Source organism: Pelecanus crispus, chromosome 3 (genome assembly GCF_030463565.1).
Source record: "Pelecanus crispus isolate bPelCri1 chromosome 3, bPelCri1.pri, whole genome shotgun sequence".
Taxonomy (NCBI): domain Eukaryota; kingdom Metazoa; phylum Chordata; class Aves; order Pelecaniformes; family Pelecanidae; genus Pelecanus; species Pelecanus crispus.
Genome location: NC_134645.1, coordinates 45,833,791 through 45,854,472, shown reverse-complemented (window position 1 = coordinate 45,854,472; position 20,682 = coordinate 45,833,791). Strand labels below are relative to the sequence as shown.

At 39.4% G+C, this 20,682-nt stretch overlaps 1 protein-coding gene across 2 annotated transcripts in view; it reads left to right on the top strand.

The window, feature by feature from the left end:
- ZFAND3 (zinc finger AN1-type containing 3) overlaps positions 1-10,582 on the top strand; it is a 147,946-nt gene extending 137,364 nt beyond the window's left edge. For both annotated transcript variants that reach the window (XM_075707234.1, XM_075707233.1), the window contains one exon: positions 8,531-10,582. In XM_075707234.1, the coding sequence (XP_075563349.1) occupies positions 8,531-8,685 (155 nt within the window). In that variant the 3' untranslated portion in view covers positions 8,686-10,582. The remainder of the gene's footprint in view (positions 1-8,530) is intronic.
- The last annotated feature ends 10,100 nt before the right edge of the window (positions 10,583-20,682 follow it).

Below are 20,682 nucleotides of genomic sequence, written 5' to 3'. Positions count from 1 at the left end.
TTCCTGAAAACCTCAGTTCTGTTCTGAAGATGCTTCCTTCTTCTATGGAGTTGGTATCCACTGGAGCAAAAGCAGGACTTGAATCTAGGAGAGTGCTGTATCTTAATTTTTCCCACTCCAGATACACTGTCTTCAAAGAAACAGGAGGAAACTTTCTTCACTATGGGGGTGGTGAGGTGCTGGAACAGGTTGCCTAGAGAAGTTGTGGATGCCCCATCCCTGGAAGTGTTCAAGGCTTCCAGTTCAAGTTGGATGGGACTTTGAGCAGCCTGGTCTAGTGGAAGGGTTCCCTGACCATGGCAGGGGAGTTGGAACTAGATGATCTTTAAGGTCCTTTCCAAGCCAAACCATTTGATGATTCTATGAAACTGTTCCTTTTGAGTTCTTCTTAGTTCCAAAGTCAAGAAGGAGAATAGTGTCTTACCTAGAACCTCTTTAAGAATTGCCGATTTAAAAAACCCTAAAGCAATCAGCATGTGCTCTGTCTTCAAGTGATAGAAATTCTCTGTTCAAAATTTGTGTCACATTTAATGCAGGAAAAAATATTTGACAGCTTTCTGTGCAAGTAATAAGATAAGTAGGAAAGTGAATTTGAAATTAGCACAAATTGGGATAAAAGGTAGTTTGTTTGCAGAGTCTCCACAGTGCAAAACTGCATCTCTTGCGTGCTCCCTAAAGCAGCTTCCCAGACTTATGATCTTCAAGAAAATAGACAGAAGACACTTTGAAACAGGTTTTACGTGACTAAACTTGGAAATGTGAAGTCTTTGCCTTTCAGTCTAAAGAATTCTTGTAGAATTTTTAACCATACCTGTTCAGTGGTTGTTACAAGATTAAGAAGACATCATCTTTCTTTTGTATATAATTTCTTCCATTCATTTCCTGGGCAGGTTTTTTTCACTAATAGCTTTTTTGTCTCTAATGCATGCTCATATGTATTGTTTACCTTCTTTGTGGTAGACAGCCAAATAGAGCAAGAAAGGAAAAACAAAAACAAAAAAATCTTTGTTCCCTTCTTTTCTCCCAAGCACAAACCCGGTAGTAGAAATACAAAATGAATCTGCAGCGTCTTATAGGCATCCTGAGTCTCAGACATAAAATTTTATGTAGCTTCACAGATGTCACGGAGCTGTGTGCTTCTAGGATGAAACCTGAGATTATGACTGACTTAAGAGCAGGATGGAGTGCACATCCAGTCCCGGGGACAGATTGGCAGATTAAAAGAAACATTCTAAGGTGTCTTATACCACCTCTTTTCTTTTCCTCTTTTTGATCCGGTTATTGATCGTTTTGGTAGTCATGAGTAAGTATAGACGATCTATGTAAAGAAGAAAATACTGAAAGGCAGGTTGCAGTGACCATAGCAAATGGTTAGAAAAGTAAGTTAATAAGGTAAGTTACATATGCTTCTTCCTACTGTGTGTTTCCTGAATCTTTTGCAGCTGCGCTGTTTGTGAGGGAATGTGGAACTGAAATGTCTTGAGAGGGCGATTTTTAAGATACTGTGCATTAATATTTAGAGACTGCTAACTTTGAGCACTTAGAGGTTAACATTCCCCATCCAGTCTTCTTGGAGTGGAAATGATAGAAAGGACTGCCTCAAGCTATGTTCTGTGGAGTTTTAATAAATACATCTATTTTGTTAAAAAGCTTCACCATAATGTGGCTTACTCCCTTTCCCCTTGGGAAGGAAGACAAGATTCCTAGCCAAGTTATTCTGAACTACTTAGCACTTAATGAAAGTCCATGACATCTTGCAAAGCTGGGAAAGGGAAACAGGAGAATAATTTAGCTTACTTATTTCCAAAAGCTTGTTGTTTAGGTTGTTGGGATTTGGTTTGGTTCAGTTTTATAGAAAATGTCAGTAAAACTGAATGTTCCTTCAGTTGTGTAATGAAATCTGACAGTGCCAATGCAGAACATTCCCCACAGAAGAGAGAGAAGAGATAATTAGAGTTATATGCAAGAATGGAGCTGTCTAGAAGGAGAATAATACAAGGTATCAGCAGACTAGAATATTTTTTTATACTGTGAAAGCAGTGCATAGAAGCTGCACTGGAAGTTTTGCTAGGCTGGACTGTAGGACACTTTTACTTCCTTCCATTGCTGGATGTTCTTTTCGAACAATCTCTAAAATATTAGGGGAACAAGCTAGATTATATTGAAATCCAGAGAGCAAGTGTTTTCTAAGGTACTCAATGCACAAGTCTTTAGGATCTTGGCTTTGTATCTTGGTAGCTAGTTTTTCTACTCCTACATTAATTTCTTACCTATTCCATGTCTTGGAAAAAGAAAAAAAAAGATTTCCCTCCCACACTTTCTAAAATAGCTTTATCATTAGTATCACTTATGACACAGTAAGTCATCTTTCCAGTTGTAAGGGATGGGGGAGATGCATAAACATTGTTTTGGGGATTACTAGACTCTTTTGGGGAATGACGTCCAATTATTCTGAACAGTGCTGCAGCAGTATGTATCGCTGCATGAGCTGCTCTGGTGGTTAATCTGCCTGGTTTTGCTGTGCTGTATGATATCCTGTAGATACGTTCACCTTTTAAAGATATGTTAAAATCCATTCTTGCACAGAAATCTGCATATAGACTCACAGGTACCTTGCTAGATATTACACCTTTGGCAGGGAATTTTTTGCAGCACCTTCATCTCTTAAGATTACAAGGTAGTTTTAAGTTCTGTTTGAACCTCTTGTTGATTAGAATTTCAAATTGGCAAGAAAGGTAAAATTTCTTGTGAAGCAGGTGAAGAAGCCAAAGCATACAGCACAGAAATCTGCATAGGATTAAGTCTATGCCATTATTAAGACTACTTTTGAATAGGCTTTGTATAGGGGATCTATACAAACACAAGTTGTTTATTAAATAAAATTTGGAAATGGCTGCAAATTCTGGCAGTCTTGAAATTCTGCCTTTTGACTTGGGAATGAAAATGATAAATAGCAGTACTAGTGGGCAGGTAAGATTATTTTAAAGTGTCAGAAGCTCTGATTTTGTATGGTAATTGTGGCAGCATGCAACTACTTTTTAGGATTTTTTTACACATCAAAAGTTTCAAATAAGGACACTTTTAAATGTTTTTAAGCCACTTTGTAAATGTGTAAGCTGTATAAATATTTAATAAGCTTGTTTGGCACTTTCACCACTTCTCAAAATATGCTCACAAACAAATCTGTCTTCCTTTAGCAGCTTTCTGAATGTCTTACCAATGAGATTAGGACCAGAATCTTGGGGCAGGAGAAGAAGGAGCTTCCTTTCTTCATGATGCTATGTCATATAACAGGGATCATTATTATATATCTTATGTAAGAGTGTGATGTTCTCCAGCAGTACATTACAAGAGGCTGGGACTACTCTGTCTGGCCAAGGACATCCACTAGCGTAATCCCACCAGTGTGCTGTGCTTCTCTGTTGGTAGTTTGCAGTAATCCAATTCTTGGGCATTTGTACCATGTTCCAGAAGTCTGACCACTTTCTGTTGAGGTAACAAAGAGGAAAAAAGAAATTTAACAGACTGAGGGACCCTCCAAAATTATAATTTGGCTTTTGTGTTGTGGATTATTATGTCATTTAGTTGAATTGTTTCTGATGCTTCACGTATAATTTTGTCGGTATTTAGCAGCTTATTGTTTTCAGAATTTGAAGACAGAAACTTAAGAATTAAATGTAGGTTTTAGTTGAAATATTTGCTTATTGTCATTCCACACTCCCATCAAGCCAGTGCTCTTGAATGTAACAGTGAGGAAAATGTAGTCATTTTTCATCATCACCTGCACAGAGTGAACTGTAGGTCTGTGGTATTCTCTGGTCTTGAATATGGAAGATTATTTTGTTTTCTGTCCTGTCCAATTGCCTTTTCCCAGCAGATTCCTCAGGAATGATGAAAGCAACTTCACAGTTGCTGGTGCGTGATCTTAGACTTTCTTTGAATGATGTCTTTTTGCACGTCCTATGCAAAAGACTCATCTGTATGGGTACAAGTAAGGCAGCGATGGTACACTGCTTCATGGCTTTAGCCATTTATGCTCTGGTGATGAAATGGGAGTGACTTTTTGACAATATATTGTGAATTAGTTGCTGGGGTGCTTAGAGGAGCTCAAAGGTTTTGAGGCACTACATAATGTTTTTCCAAGATGTTTGCATTAGAGGCCTGAGGAGTAGGTGATGCGTAGTTTACTTCTAACATCAGAAAACAACAACTGCAATGCTGTGAGATGTATTATATTTACTAGACTGAAATCTTCTATGCTTGGAGTGGAAGTCTGGCATATTTTTGGTTGATGACTAGGGTAAACTAACTTTAGTTGGCAGATGGATTCCCTTTTCCAATGAGCTTTCCCCTAACAAAGTTATTTATTTTGTCTTTTAGTTATAGTGTGCTAAAAGAAGCATTTCTGCAGTAAAATCCTTTAGGGGAGATAACCTGTATTTGATATCTTCCCATAATGAATTTAACAGTAAATACACTGCAAGAGTTCATTATTCTAACTTGCTTTATAACCATAAAAGCAGAGTTCTCAGGAAGAAAAGGTTTCACCTCTAAATGTGGATTTGTTTTAAGGATCAAAACAGGAGTACATGTGTTGGCCTTCTGCCCCAGTGCACATGAGCTAAGAACGGAACTGTTGTAAAAACTGATGGTCTTGATACAACATCAGGCATTTGTGCACATGCAGACCACAGAACGTCCACTCTGATTTCCAGGCCAGTGAAGAAGCAAGGAGTGAATATACTAGTAATAATGTAATTGAATGTACCCACTCTGAACTAATGAAAAAATGCTCAGAACTACTGTTACTCAACTAGCTACTATGTAACAATATTCAAGTCCTTTAAATTTTAACTAAAACCTATGAAAATACAAGTTCCAATCTTTAAAGTGACTTAGGCATTTGGAGCGATGGGACTAAAGATCTGAAGTCTCTTTTGGAAATGAGACTTCCTGAAGATCTCCATTGTTAATTCAACAAGGATAAACCACCTCCATAAGAACAGCCAATATATGCAAAACTATCTTTAGGAATGTTCAAAATGTGCTTGGGTATTCTTTCATTAGGTATTATTGCTTCTAATTAGCAGTACATATTTAAATAGATATATGAATAACAGGTTTAGATGATTTAGTTGCTGAAATTAGAAATACTTTTCCCATAGTCTGGGAAAATGAAAATCATCTGCCATTCTTTGTGGACAGTTATTGAACTTCTGTTCAAGAATGCGTAAGGAAATACTTGACTAACAGAAAAAATAAGTAATATGTTTTGTCTGGAATAAAAATAGCATACGCTACAGCTTTTTCTATATGAAAACAGGTGCTCTGAAAAGAACTAAAAGGTGTTCAAAAAAGAAATAAAGATATGGCAAAGCACAGAATAGATTGTATTGGGGGGGCTGGCAAAGTAGAAAGGAACATCATGAAGTTACACAGGCCTACAAAAGGCAGGAGGCTTTCTAGAAGGTGAGGAAATGGGGCAATTGTTAAATGTCACATTCAAAAGTGATGAATCATGTTGTATATGTATTTTCTTATTAGATTTATAGAATTGTCAAAAGGGTTTTGCTGAAGCTGTGTAGAAAACTGTATACATGTTCAAGATCTCTTTTAGAGAACATTAAATAGCATTTCTACATATGCTTGTTAACCATGTGGAGAGGATCTGTAAAACCAAAACCATTTTTTAGCTACAAGGGACTAAAATGACTTCAGCCCAATCCGTATCTGCAGGGTTTCTTGCATCTGCTTCTTACACATCCATTGCAGATAAGATGACGAACTTGATTTTTGAGCTCGTCTGGTCAGGTATTTATGTATTCTTGTGCCTTGCAGTGGATGTTGGTTCAATAATTTGAAGTCTTATTTCAAGAAATAAGGGAAGCCGCCAGTCCATGCTTTCTGTAAGAGAGAATTGACTTGAAATGCCTGTTCAGTATTGAAACTATAGTCCAAGGATGTTTTCATTTTAACAATCAGACCTTGAAGTTTTGTCACCTCAAGAAAGATATTTGTCAGACTTGAGTGTGGTATGACCCACACTGGGATTGGAGTGGAGGCAATGATCACAAGGGGTGAGATATATATCAATTCAATCTGCATCTTTCCATCCGTATTTCTGAATCACATATACCTATACAGAAAACTTGTCATCGTTGCTTTGTTCCTAGAACTGGGTTTCAAAGCCAGCCACAGATAATAGGCATGTCTTTTCATAGCTGGTGCTGTTGAAACAAAGAGCAAAGATAAATCAATTTTTATTCAATTTTTTTTTTTTTTTAATAATTCCATGTGTGATACTTTTTCCCTTTCTGTTTTCTTAACAATCACACTAACATAAAGGTAGCCTGTTGTTCTCTCTTACAATTGATGTTTTATAGTGCAGGAGCTTGAAATACTTTACACACATTTTTATATATATGTGTGTGTGCGTATATATATACACACATGTACAAACACACACTCTCTCATTCGCTCATTTTTATCCTTTTCTATCTCTCAAATATCATCATTTTGTGGCTTTAATATCTTTTGAGCATTCAAGGAGCAGCAGTAATGTAAAGCATTCAGCGAGAGGCAGAGTGATGGTCTTTGCACCATCAGGCAGGAAAAATATTGCACCATAGGTGATACCATTTCATATACAGTGGACTACATGAACCCTGTAACTGTGTGACTCTTTCCTACTATATCATCTTAATACTACTTACCACTATGTAACATTCATTTTAGAGGAAGGAAATTTGCAGCAATTTCTTTACTGTTGTAAAGTGTTAGGGCCAAATAAGGAAAAAAAGCTGCTTTTCTTTGTATACTAGAAAGAGGTGGCTACTGAAAATGCCCTTCTCACCTGTAGGAAGAAGTATTGCCATCCGTTTCTGAATCACACACTCCCTGGAAAACTGAGTAACATTGACTAGCTTTAGACAAAGAGACAAATGACACCAAGCTGAGTGGTGTCAGCTTGGTCCCGCCTGAGGGACGGGATGCCATCCAGAGGGACCTGGATGAGCTCGGGAAGTGGGCCCACGTGAACCTCATGAGGTTTGACAAGGCCAAGTGCAAGGTCCTGCACCTGGGACAGGGCAACTGACTCAATACAGGCTGGGGGATGAATGGATTGAGAGCAGCCCTGCAGAGAACAACTTGGGGGTACTGGTGGATGAGCTGGACATGAGCCAACAATGTGCGCTTGCAGCCCAGAAAGCCAACCGCATCCTGGGCTGCATCAAAAGCAGCGTGGCCAGCAGGTCGAGGGAGGTGATTCTGCCCCTCTACTCTGCTCTGGTGAGACCTCACCTGGAGCACTGCATCCAGCTCTGGGGCCCTCAGCACAAGAAGGACATGGACCTGCTGGAGCAGGTCCAGAGGAGGGCCACCAAAATGATCCGAGGGCTGGAGCACCTCTCCTACGAGGCCAGGCTGAGAGAGTTGGGGTTGTTCAGCCTGGAGAAGAGAAGGCTGCGGGGAGACCTGATTGCGGCCTTTCAGTACTTTAACGGGGCCTATAGGAAGGATGGGGAGAATCTTTTTAGCAAGGCCTGTTGTGACAGGACAAGGAGTAATGGATTTAAACTAAAGAAGAATAGATTTAGACTGGATATAAGGAAGAACTTTTTTACAATGAGTGTGGCGAAGCACTGGAACAGGTTGCCCAGAGAGGTAGTGGAGGCCCCATCCCTGGAAGCATTCAAGGTGAGGTTGGATGGGGCTCTGAGCAACCTGATCTAGTTGAAGCTGTCCCTGCTCACGGCAGGGGGGTTGGACTAGAGGACCTCTAAAGGTCCCTTCCAACCCAAGCTATTCTATGAAATCCTCTGCCTTCAGTGCAATAACCTACATCTTTTCAGCTACAGAGCAAGATGATGTGGCATGATGTGTCCCTATGTCAAATGCCTGTTCACCCCCCATGCTTAGTGTCAGAACAGTTCATGAAGAGAAGCTTCTGAAAACTGGAATAGTAGTGGAGCAGTGAACTCTCCCACAGTCACTGCCAACTTGGGGTGCTGGCAGTAAGGAGGAAGAAAGGTGCTTAGATTTAACAGTTCTGACTTGAGTGTCTGCTTGGGAGCTAAATCTGAAGTACCATAGGCATGAATTTCAGAAATGACAATGAACTCCACATAAAGTAGAAAAGATTTCAGTGAAGGTGATCAGTGGATTTTTTTGTGGGGTTTTTTTTTGGTGTTTTTTTTTTTTTTTTAAAACATTAGCTTTGTTACTATCTGGGCATACCTAGTTTAGACAATTCTGGGGGCTTCCTCTATGAGAGGATGGCAAAAAAACCTCCAAACCTATTGTGACTTGAGCTTTGATACTGTGTTGAGAAATACTCAAGAAAATGCAGTAAATAATCAGATATTTATTCATTCCCTGCAAGGAAGATAAGTAAAAACTTAGAGGTGGCATTAATTTTTCAGAACTGAGTTATCCCCCAGTAGGTGATCTTTCACTTCTGATTCAGGTAAGACGGCCACTTTAACCGAGTCCCTAACTGTATTATTTTTTTTCTCCCTTTCCATGGTAGGTTATGTGTTCTGTATGTTACATCGCCTGCCTGAACAACATGACTGCACATTTGACCACATGGGACGTGGGCGTGAGGAAGCCATTATGAAAATGGTGAAACTGGATCGGAAAGTAGGGAGATCTTGCCAACGCATTGGCGAAGGATGTTCCTGAGTGCAAGACTGCAACCAAATGCTGTTCTCTTAGTTCACTAATGTTAGCCTTATTTAGGACAAAGTCAGCCAGACACCTTGTACTAGGCAAGTTTCAGACTACAGCCAATCAGTTTCCTTTCCTTAGCCAACCGTCCTGGTACTGTAGTTTAGGGGTTGATGGTGGTTGAAATTGATTTCTGGCTGGTTACTAAGGTGCCTGCTAGCCACCGTATAAAAATAAAACATGAAGAAATATTATTTTTGAGCATGGCTAGTGGATTTAAACAAAACAAGAAAAATCCAAAGGCTTCTGTTATTGCTGGAGTCACTCTAAAAGCCTTACGCTGGAAACATTCCAGCTGCAGAGTTAAAACAAATAGTTGTATAGAACCTGGTGTAAAAGTTTGCTATGCACATGGCTTTCGGACAAACTGTTTAATGTGCAGCCTTTCACCTCTTCACTGCTAGTGAATCCTGAGGAGGTGAAATACTACTAAGAGCAGCAACTGCAGCTGCTTAAGCCCAGAAGACCTGACTGGTCACTCGTGCCTTCATCGCGTGTGGCTTTTGAGTTAGGCAGTGTCACCAGCATCAGGGATTCTGTTGGGGTAGGAACATCTTTCTGGTTCTTCCCAGGAAGCCAAAAAGAAAGGGGGGACAGAGATTCTTATGAAAAATTTTTATATCTATCTTACTATAAAGAACCTATCAGGGTTTGGTTTTTGTTTTTTTCTTCTCAGTTAAATTATGATCTCACTTTAGAGCCAACTCCATCCCAGAGCAGTAAACGGTGCATACTTTTTACATGGCATCCACAGAGATTCTGTGAGTTGTGTGAGCAGATTCCACATACCTTGAGCAGTGCAGCCATTCCCACCGGCCGAAACCTGATTGGCTCTTGTTTGCCTTTTGCTAAGTGCAGGTATCTGATAATTGATCAAATAAGGCTAATTCACAGCACAGTAGCCATGGCTGGATTCTACAGACTGACTTTCTGTAGTTAGACTTATATATTGGGGAAAAAAAAAAAGGACATTTTGTAGCAAACGGAAATCAGTAACAGTATTGGGGAACAACCGGTAAAAACACCCTTTATCAGTTTGAGTTTGTGTTCCTCACTTCCAGAGCGTCAATGAGATAATCAAATGGGCTATATCAGCCCTCTTTCTATGCAGCCGAACGCGCTCATGAAAATCTCTGCCCGCATCTATTGCAAAGCAAGTATATCAAGTGAATGTGAAAAGCATTATGTGGAGTAGAATGTTTTGGATCTGTTTAGACCTATGGTTCTTTATTATGGTATGTCATGGTGAGCTGAGCTGAACTGAATTGCACCAGTCTTGTCAGTTTGGAAACAAAAAAGCAAACATAATAATGGGCATGTCTCCTGCTGCACACAGGGTTTATGCAGGTAAAAAGGATTTGTACCGATGTGGCCCAGCTTAATCCTGAGTGAATTTAGCTTCTCAGTCTATTAGTAAGGTATTAACAATCAGGCAAATTTGTAAGAAAACCTGAGGGAGGGAAAGATTTTGTCTCATCTTCAAATACTGGGCAGATACAAAACATCAGAGGGGTGAAGTAATGTGTCGCTTGAAAAAACGCAGCGTTTTGGGAGTAAGCTTGTGTGAGTCATCCTCCATTCTACTTGTTACAGGTAACTAACTCTTTATAGGCCAAATTATATTGTTACTTTGGTAGCCAGCTAGGAGCATTTAACAAGGAGACAACTAATTTAAAAAAAAAAAAAAAAAAAAAGAAGAATATATATATGTGTCTCCACACGCACACACTCAGCATCTGACTGTATTAGCATTAATTAACCATGAGGCAAATCAGAAGTGCCCCATCATTATAAAATGCAAGCTATCCAAAATGCAAGCTGGGTTTTGTTTTTGGTTTTGGTTTGGTTTTTTTTTTTTAAGTATTGTTGTTATTCAAGAATATGAAACCAGCAGCAAAGTCTTCTGTAATGTGCTGCATTTTCAGGAAATGGTCCTGGTGAGAGGGACTGTCCAAGGATCTTATTTACATTTGCCATGAGGAGTTTAAAAAACCATGGATTTTGGTGGCTGCTGTGATACGCACTTTCTTTTCCTACAAAATCCTATTATAGCATTTGATGGGCATTCTGATTGATACACAAGACTTTTCTGCATTAATACTGAAGATGCTATTTTCTTCCTCCTTCATATCCTCTTTAATCTCATTACAAGTTCACAGATGGTTTCAAGGTGGCTCTTGAGAGAACACTACTTAAAGTTCATGTGAATTACAGACAATGTTCACTTTAAACAAAAAAGTTGGGGAGGGGGTTGTTCCTTTGCAGTATCTGTTCTGTGAAGTTTGTTAAACGTAAAGAAAGCTTAAGTTCTTGTATCTTAAAAGAAGATCTTATTTAACCCTTTTGTGTTCTAGATTTACTTACACATGTAGCCTAGAGCTCAGTTTTAGTTTAACATTGTGAAAATATTAAAAGAATCTTGTAACTTTATTCTTTTTCCTCCTGCTAAAAAAAATTAAACCAATCAGATTAAAGTTTGAATTCCTTTCTGCCTATTCCAACAGGTCTTGCTATTTTGCACCATTTCTACTAAGAGTTCATGTAAGAAATATGAACGGGGAAAATACCAACAGTTAGGCCAGTAACTTCAAGTTGAATTTACAGTTGGTGGAAGGTGGACAGTATCTTCTGCCAGTTTGGAAGGGGAGAATAATATTTCTGCTGGGTTCAAGTTTAGTGATTTATTTTGTAAGCAAATCTGGCTAAATCTACTGTAGCCTGAGTATTGGTCAATTTAATTTTGAGGTTAGATACAGTAATCAAATGAACAAGTTGTTCATACTCTTAAGTCAAATACATACTGTGCACTATATCACTGGCATCACAGTTTTAAAATGTCTTAAATGTTCTTTCATGCATTTTGACAACTTCTGCACCTAGAGTAGCTGTATTCCAAATCATAATGGGCTGTATTCATAATGGATAAGTAGAGGAATAACTATTGTTTCTTAATCATTTAGATGCTAGAAACACAAGGCTAATTAAAAACCAATTGTCTGTATTAGAGGGAGAGAGAATGTCAAGGTGATTGTTTAAAAACAGTTTTGAAAATTGTTTGGAATTGAAATTGTGCCTGATTCATGGGACATGTACACCCATTTTTTTCCCTCAAATTAGTATGCTACTTTCAATTATAAAACCACGTGTGATTCTTGAACAAGATGGCTGTGTTGTAGTAAAGGTAAGTTATGTAAAACAGCTCTGCCTTTTCATCAAGTTTCAAACCTATAGCTGGATGCAAGCCAAGGCTTCAAGAAAAACCAGGAATTGCCCATGAAGGTTGCTATGCCAGAGCCTGTCCTTAATTGCGTTGGTTTCTGTTTTGAAGCCCTTCAGTGTCTTGAATGAGAAGCAATGTAACTGTAAAATGAGGTACTTCAGAATATGAACTATTCTTCAGTAGTGCACAGGTAACACCCTGAAAAGAGTCCCGTGCAATTATAGCAGTCCAAAAGTAATATTAACTGCTTTTATCTACACCATGGAAGGTGATAAATGTGTTCAAAAACTGAATTTTGCATTACTTTCTTCTTTTGAACAAATTGCAATCCCCTGAACTCTTGAACGCAACGTCCTGTTTATATTTAACTTTGTACTCATGGTGTTCAGTTCATCCTACAATCATAGCAGTTCCTTCTGTGACTATGCTACAACTTAGATAAAAATCTCTAAGGGATAAAAGCACCTTTTCTTTAATCTTACAATGACTATTTCAGTACAAAGACTTACCAGGGAAGAAAACTGATGCGCTAATGGTGTCATAAAAATATAGGGTTTATAATAAATTTCAAGAAATGCATTGGTGGAATAATTGACAGCACCTATGCTCAGAGTTGATAGGCGTACAGTTAAGTGCCCAGACAAATGAATTAACATTGTTGTAGTATAGTTACTGAAATTGTCAGTCATCTGTGGAGCAGCAAAGAGAAGGTCTAATCGAAGTAATCCCTTAATGTCACAATGAGACTGTAGCCAACTCACGCTGGAAATAATTTTGTATGCTCCTGGGAACTTCTGTACCTAGAAAACAAATGGCAACATTTAAGACAACACTCTTTAAAAGGAACTGTATTTATTGGCACCAGATGTTTATTTCATCATTCAAATACCTGATTAGAATTCTGCACACAGAACAAAAGTAATGTAAGTAGTAGTAAGCTGTGGTTCAACACAAAAGCTGATGTGGCAGGAGCTGCTGTATAAGGATACGGCTCTAGTGTAACCAGTTCATACTCTTACACTTAGCTGAGACTGTGTCTGTACATACTTTGCTACACAAAGGACCACACTGGAAAAAACAGTGCATAAGATTAAGCTGTTCAAAAGTATTCACAGTGCACGTTTTATGTGGTGAACTTGTGCAATAGTGGGCTTTATCTCTTGCTATCAGCAGCTTTTCTAGGAGAACAAACTTCAATGCTGCTGGAAAAAGCCACTCTGAAATACAGTTCTCAAAGACATCAGCGAGAAGGACATGTTTTTCTTTCTCTTCCTAGTCTTCATTCATTTTTTCCTCTTTGTTGAGGCAGTCAGCATGTGCAGCTGGGCATTTGAAAGCAGTTCTGCTTGAATGTTGCTCTTTTTGGCTTTTCAGTACTCACCACAGGAAAAAAAAAAAGCGCATTAACTTTGTTCTTCTTGCAAGCCCCTGCACATTAGTTCAAGCAGTTTAAAACATGGACATTGGTCTATAGAAGTGATAACCTCCTTGTGTATTTTATTACAGTGATAGGCTATTTCTTCAATTGACTGAAACTTAACGCAGACATGATTTACTTGTTCTGGATGTTAGGCTGTGGGTTTTTTGAACTTCAGTTCTGTGATATTGTTCACATACACCTTCCCAGAAACTCTGCATGCCTCATCTTCCAATCTGAAGTTGAGTCAGGAGGAAAGAAGGCATGAAAGCAGCAGGCAGAGGATGCAAATTGACAAGTGCTTAGGGATCATATCTGCCTTCCTCTTCAAGTCAGCTCAGATCATAAAATGGTAAAGAAGCAAATAATTACTTGTCAAACAGCACCGACTTTCTTGACTTGGTACTACAGAAGACTGTTTTACTTTATCTTTGTGAATATACATGTGTAGAGTTTGTCTGAGTCAATTCTGCAACATATGTTACATGCAAAGAAATGAAACAGGACTGTCATAATTAGAAAACATTTTTGATGGATTATTTAGTATTAACTACATATTTTGCTACAGGACCTTCCTATTTTGCAATATGCTGCTATTTTCTTTGGAAGAAAAACAAGCAGAACTTTATAAGACTAACTGTAGATGATTTCAAATTCAATACATGCATCTGAAGCATTAGGAAAAGATTACTGAAATTATATATAGTTTTTAAAGATGATGACTGCATCCTCTAACAAAAGGGTTTTGTTCTTCAGATAGTAGCAAGTGTTGATGGCAATGGTTTAACCCTAAGCAGAATATTCCTTTCTGCTAGGTTTGTGCAAAGCTAATAACATGCGATAGGATGCTGTGAGTTAATAACTTGTAGCACGGTGCAGTGACTGTGTAAGTACTGAGAATAAAATTACAGAGACCTACTCTTGTCTGTTGGCTCTCCCTTCACACCAAAGGACAGAAGATGGCTTCCACTATTTCCTCTTTGCTTAGTCCCTTTTATTCTTTTTTAAGTTGCACAAGATGCTTTCCTTCCCTCTACCAAGCATGCTCAGGCAGGATGGGAAACCACATTCTAGAGTTCTAAACACTTCAGGGTTTTAAAAAAAAAAAAAAAAAAAAAAAAAAATTGACATGTCTGAAAGCACAGTGTTGAAGTCATCTGCTGTATCAGAGATGGAACACCAGAAGGAGCTCTCTTTAGGATTCTCAGAACACTTGAAAATGATGCTCGTTTTTTTTCTCCTCTTAAATTGTTCAGGGTCTCTCTCTGAAGCAAAGTAGCAAACCTTTTAAAAAAAAAAAAAGGCATGGCATTGTATCATCTTTTGAATGATCAGCACTTCTGCATTAAGAAAACTAAATGAAAGGTTCATTGTTAACTCCTGAAATGCTTAGTCTCGTCTCTCTACTTTTCAAAGGAGCAAATAAATGCAAGGCTCTTAGCGGAGGGAGAAGAGAATCTGAGCCCTCTGCTAGATAACCTAAATTCAGAGGTCATTCTTCATTCTAGCAATAATTTGTCTTTATTTTTCTTCTTCTTCTGCACTGTTTAAAGTATACCACATTCGCTTTAGAGTCCTGAAAGCTTTAGCTAGACCGGTTTCTGGAGACGTCTTTTAACATGCTACATTTGGCAGCAGCATGAGGAAGATGATGAACTCGAAGAATAAGTTAAATTTTAAGTTAACCACTGTGGGCTAGCACACTGTTTTTGTCTACACTAGAGTTTTAAAACATTTTTAGCTAGCCATCATTTTAACTGATCCACCTGTATCAGCTTTGCATGAATCCTGCTCCTTTGGATGGGCTGTCATGTGCACAGCAGACAGAGGTGTTACATTTATTCTGTCTGGATGCAGGCCTTCCCCTTCATTACCTCCTTGTTTATATAGATTAAAATACTAATCAGGTAAGCAGCAGTTAATTACAAATTCTATAGCTATCTTCAAGTCACCCTGCACACCCCTCGTTTTCTCTTTCTGTTTTTGACTGTTTGGTCTCAGGTCTTGTCAAAAATAATAGTTCCAAACAGATCTTTCCATACACAGACACATATACACATGCACAAATCTCCTGGGCCATCAAATGGCTGAAGCAGAATTACACTTCTGGGCTAAAAAAAAGCTCTCACTTTCTGCATACCCACATGCATATAATCAGGCCTTGTCTGGCTTGTCTTCTGGGGCAGTATCTCAATTTGCCTGTTTAATAGTAGCTTAATCATTATCAACTACTATAGACTTAGTCCCGGAAGCATCATGATGCTCATTTGCAATTCCATTAAAAATACTCCCCCTCCCATCCCAGCTGAGAAGTTTTGAGTGAATGCTAACAGTTGGGTTACAGGTATTTTTCAATAGCGTGTCTCATGCTATTCCTAGGGGCACAGAACTCTGTGAAGGGGTGGGTGAAGGATGCCTGGGTGTGTGTAGGTGTAGGATCAGCTAGGTGCTGCTGCCCATATTCCAGCTGCTACCTTAATAGCAATACTTTGCCTCTCTTGGAGGCAGCAACTCCTGCTAAATTAGTGGGAGCGGGGAAATATGTGCTATTTGAAACTTATTATCTATCTCATCCCTCTGTCAGCCTCTCTTCTAGCCCCCCTGCAGGCCTTGATTTCTCTATTCCCCAGCTTCTCTGTTTGCTGTAATTTCCATAGGCTTTATCCATCATCCCTTTTGCAAATTCTCCCGCATCAACTACAGTGCCCCCGCCCCCCGCAAATTGTCATGTTCAAAGACAGAGTCTATGTGAAGACAACATAACAGTACAGACGATCACATCTAAAGGTATTGAGGCTTGTATTGCCAGTAGTTGTTTCCATCTGTAATGAAAATGTTATTTTTGTTAAATGACTGCTGCTGTTTAGTATATGAAGTTCCTAGAGCTGTCTTAATACACTGTAGCAAATAACATGAAGGCTGAGTTGTACTTCCAATTTAAACCCCTTCTTCATTGCTCATGACTTTCTTTGTGGACTTTCTCAATACAAGGAACCCTAAGGCTAGCTCGGTACTACAGCCACTAGAGATATGCAAGCAGTGTTTAATAGTACAAGTACCTAATACCCATCCACACCAAGAATAAAAAAAAATTGTCTTTGTTCTGCCTTTAATTCTTTCTTTCTATTGTTAACCCAAAGTTGTTACTCTATGGAAAAAATATAAAGCTAGCACTCATTTGCCAAGTAATGCTAAATGTTTATCAATCACACTGACTGATTTAAAGTTATTAGCATGTGGTCGATACTATGGGTTGGTTTGGTTTCTTTACATCAAGCTTCATGAAGACAATTCTCAACCGTCACAACTACTGAAACAGGCAGATTTGATTGACATAGAAACCACGGGTCAAGTAGACCCAAGTCAAACTTCTCATGTAAATCAGAACCAGTTCCTTGCCTTTGCTGTTCTCAGTCTGGATAATAAAGGTAAAGCCAATTATGCTGCCCCAGCTGCACGCACGTGCAACTTGTCCGCTGGCTCAGTAGCTGCAGTGCTGCTCTGCACTGTTACCCCAAGCCCGGAAAGATCTCAGGATTCACAGAACCTATCATCCACGAGTCCATGAAGGCAACAGAGTTGTATATTGTACCTGCTCTTTCTAACCCCGTTTGTTGTGTGAAACAATAAAATTGTTTATAAAGAGATACCATGCATTAAACAAGACAGTGCTGATCTGTGATTGAACTGTGCTTTCTGGGGTGGCTTTCTTTTATCAGCCTTTGGCTGGTAGCAGAAAGGTAGGGAAGGAAATTCAACAGCCTATGGAACTTAAATCACTTCACAGGAACTGAAACAAATGTTAGGCCCTATGCACTTTGCATACCTCCAGCAAGCCAGAAACATTAATCCAGTCTTTAACCATTTCTTTCACACCAGCCCTGATTCAGTCACTTAACATCAACACGGATCCTTACGCAACATTCAGAACCTTTCTAGAGTGAAGGCAAGGAGGATCAATTATTTTGAGAGCAGTCTGAAGATAAAACATCTCAGACAGAGCTAAGTATCTACTGGAAGGATTACATAGTTTTGTGTAAAAGGTGCCAAACCAGAATTCTAATACTGAAATGTGTTTCAAATACAACATTACAGTTCTGTTTTCTCAGAAAGCACCATGGGAGCTGAGATTGGGGCATTAACAGCAGAAAGACCAAAAGGCAGTAGGCTTCCCACACTATATCATTCTTCACAGTGTCTGACCCTTGCTTTCTTGCTGTCCATGGATTTCTGGGTGTAATTTTCTGTTTGAGAGAGCTTAACTGTGAACTACAGTTTGTGGATACTGTGTAATTCCATTACTAGATAACTGCTACTGCTATAGGAAGAATGAAAGCACTAAGTCTTAGAATGGCTAATTTTTATCCTTTATTTTAGATGATATGGCTAAGGGGTTGATCCCCTAAATAAAGAAAACCAGACAAATCTAAAGTAGTAAATTCTTCCAAGGAACCTGTGTAACCTGGAATTCTTCCTGCACAGAATTCATCAGCATGTTAATTCAGAGCTGCCAGGTAAATAGTCTTCAGTTTGAAAAAAAAAAACCCCAATGATAAAATGACTTGCTCATTTCAGCCAGAAGCACATTCTTCATGCCATGCTTCCATTGCATACAAATTACTCAATCTGCTACCCAAGACTATTGGGGCCCTATCTGTGCCAGCATAACCAGACAAATAAAAGTACAAGCATTGCACGCCAACACTTACAGTCAGTGAAGGCAGCTGAACTTCAAAGGTTCGCAACAGATAAAGGGTTTACATGATGCTGTTCTAACTGGTCTTTTGTATTACCTCTCTGGTGGTATATAGGCCTTATAGAGAAAGCTTAACAGCTTCTTTTGTATTGGCGAGGCACTGAGCAAACTAAGACTTAGTCAAACACCAAAAAAACCCTTTCCTTCTCGAGGATATGGAACCGGGTTGCATTCCTCAAGTTGCAACAGGCCTAGCACACTCACAAGATAGTGATCACACAGGCATTATTTGATCAGAGACGGCAGACTATGCAACCTTCACCTGCAGGCAGTTCAGCAATTTGTTCATGTAATTTGGCAAGGATAGAGAAGTAATGCTGGGGTCTAAAGTATCCGCTTATCCTGAATTTATTTGAATGTGGTAGCCACCCCAATACAGAGTTACAGTCCAAACCCACTCACGTACAAGAATCAAGCTCTCCTTGTGTATTTGTCCATACTGACTCTGCCAAACGAGTAAAAGAAATGTCATCGCCAGTGTGACTGGCACACAAGTTCCTCATCACGTCAGAGTCATAGGCAGTATGAAGTTCAGAGTCACCAGGCCAGGCTGAGCCCTGGGTGCCGACTTCTCTGCAGAGAAAAAGAGTACAAACCCCTGCTACTGTGGAGAGAAGTTACTGTGACATTTCCTGCACCGTCCTTGGTAGACAGGCCGGAGAAAAGGATGGTGATGTGTAAGGTACTGACAGTACCGTGTTTGTGCAGCGCTGGAGCTAGTGAGGCATCTCCTGTATTAATTTCATGCTCTGCCCCTACACCACTTGGCCACATTCTGCCTGTACTCTGCAGGTCCTCTCCTCCAGCAGTAGGAAAGGGCTTAAGACCTCCTCTGCAATAACATCCACCCATTTTCTCTCCTCAGACAAGGGGCAGATCAACACTGGCAAACAACAGATCAAAAACTCTAGAAGAGAAGGGAAAAGAGTAGAACTCCCCATGCCACCTTGGACTGCTGAAGTCCATGATGAAACCTTCCCTCTCCATCCCCCAAATCTTGTTCCAGGTCCTGAACAGCTGGCAAGCAAAGATCAGTGAAGGAACACACATGCTCCACACAAGCTCCCTTCCTACATCCCACCAACTCTTGTCCAAAGTTGCAGTGGTGGCTTGATATTCGATGGTACTGGGAGGGTTGGTGGGGGTGGAAGGGGATGCAAGACTTGGGTGGGAAGTCCACCTGGCATGCAACAATTGCTTGACTATTTTTTAGGATTAGCACTCATCAGCCTCTCTTGGTAGCCAGGCTGTGAGCAGAATCTAGCAGTTCATTTAATGAACTGACAGTGCCCATTTTATCATCTTGGATACAGAGCTTCCTGCAGAAGCTAGTTTTAGTTACTGACCCAACCTGTGGGTGCAACAAGACCAAACTGTTCCTCAGGAATGGGAACAGTAGATCTCTCTGCCACAGTTTCATTCTCCATTTCCTAAGATGAGCCCTCCATCAGTGACTGCACAATGCCAAGATATGACATAACATATCTGACTCCACGCTGAACTAATGCTTTGGCTCAGTATGTGATTTTCACAAGAAATGAAAAACAAATAGACATGAGAGATTACTGAAAGGACAGGTCACTAGCCAGGGTGACTGGGCTCTACGCTAGACTGCTTCTTCTTACAAGCCATTTAAGTTTCCTAAGGTTAACTGGAGTACTAGTCTTTTCTTTCTTGTGCTAAGAGGGTGTTCCGTTTTGCTTGCGATGTTGCAAATGTGGCTGTTTCCTCCCAGAGGTATTTGCCCTTTGGGAAAGGGTTCAAAGCATGCAATCATAATTATAAAGCACTGAAATACTTGTAAAAAAGTGTTACATACAGACTATTAAGAGGCTGTCTGTCAGTATTAATTTCAGACTAGCATAAAGAACCTTTTCTACCAGAAAAAAATCTGCCTGTGTATAGCAGAAAGGGTCACACACTTATTTATTTTACTGAGTATAAATAAAGCCAGTATGTGGCTCCTGAAGGAGAACAAAGTAAACCCAGAAGCTGAAGGTCAGGGTTTAAAGGACTAAGTTTTAGCAGCCTTGAAAGTAGAAATTCACCCCCATCTAACATGGCTACCTCTTCCATAGATCAAGTCTTTGGTAGCACTCCAGTTTCACATCTATATTTATCTAATGATCAATGGACAAAAATTATTGAACTGCAGCATTTAGCAGCTGAGAAATAAAGCTGAGAAGTAACAGATGTATCAAATAACTACGAAGACTTCTGGTATCTGGCTGAAATGAAACTTGTTCCTAGATAAACTAGCATCTCCTTCAGTTTGACCATTAAGATTCCTTCCCCTTCCACTGGTATTTAAAGAAAACCTCTCTGGGAATGCTGCAGCATCAGAGAAATTGCGCAACACTTCTGTAAATTTCTGGGCTAATAGTGAAAACTTAAAAAAAAACTTGCAACAAATACTAAGTGCCGTGAAAATGAGTTTGCTGCCATCTCTTTAGGCAGCAAAGACTCCAGACAATGTCACTCTTCAAAAAAAGTTTTAGTTTGATATTTCTAGTAACAATTATGTAGACAGAAATTAAATGCATAGAAACACTTCTTTAT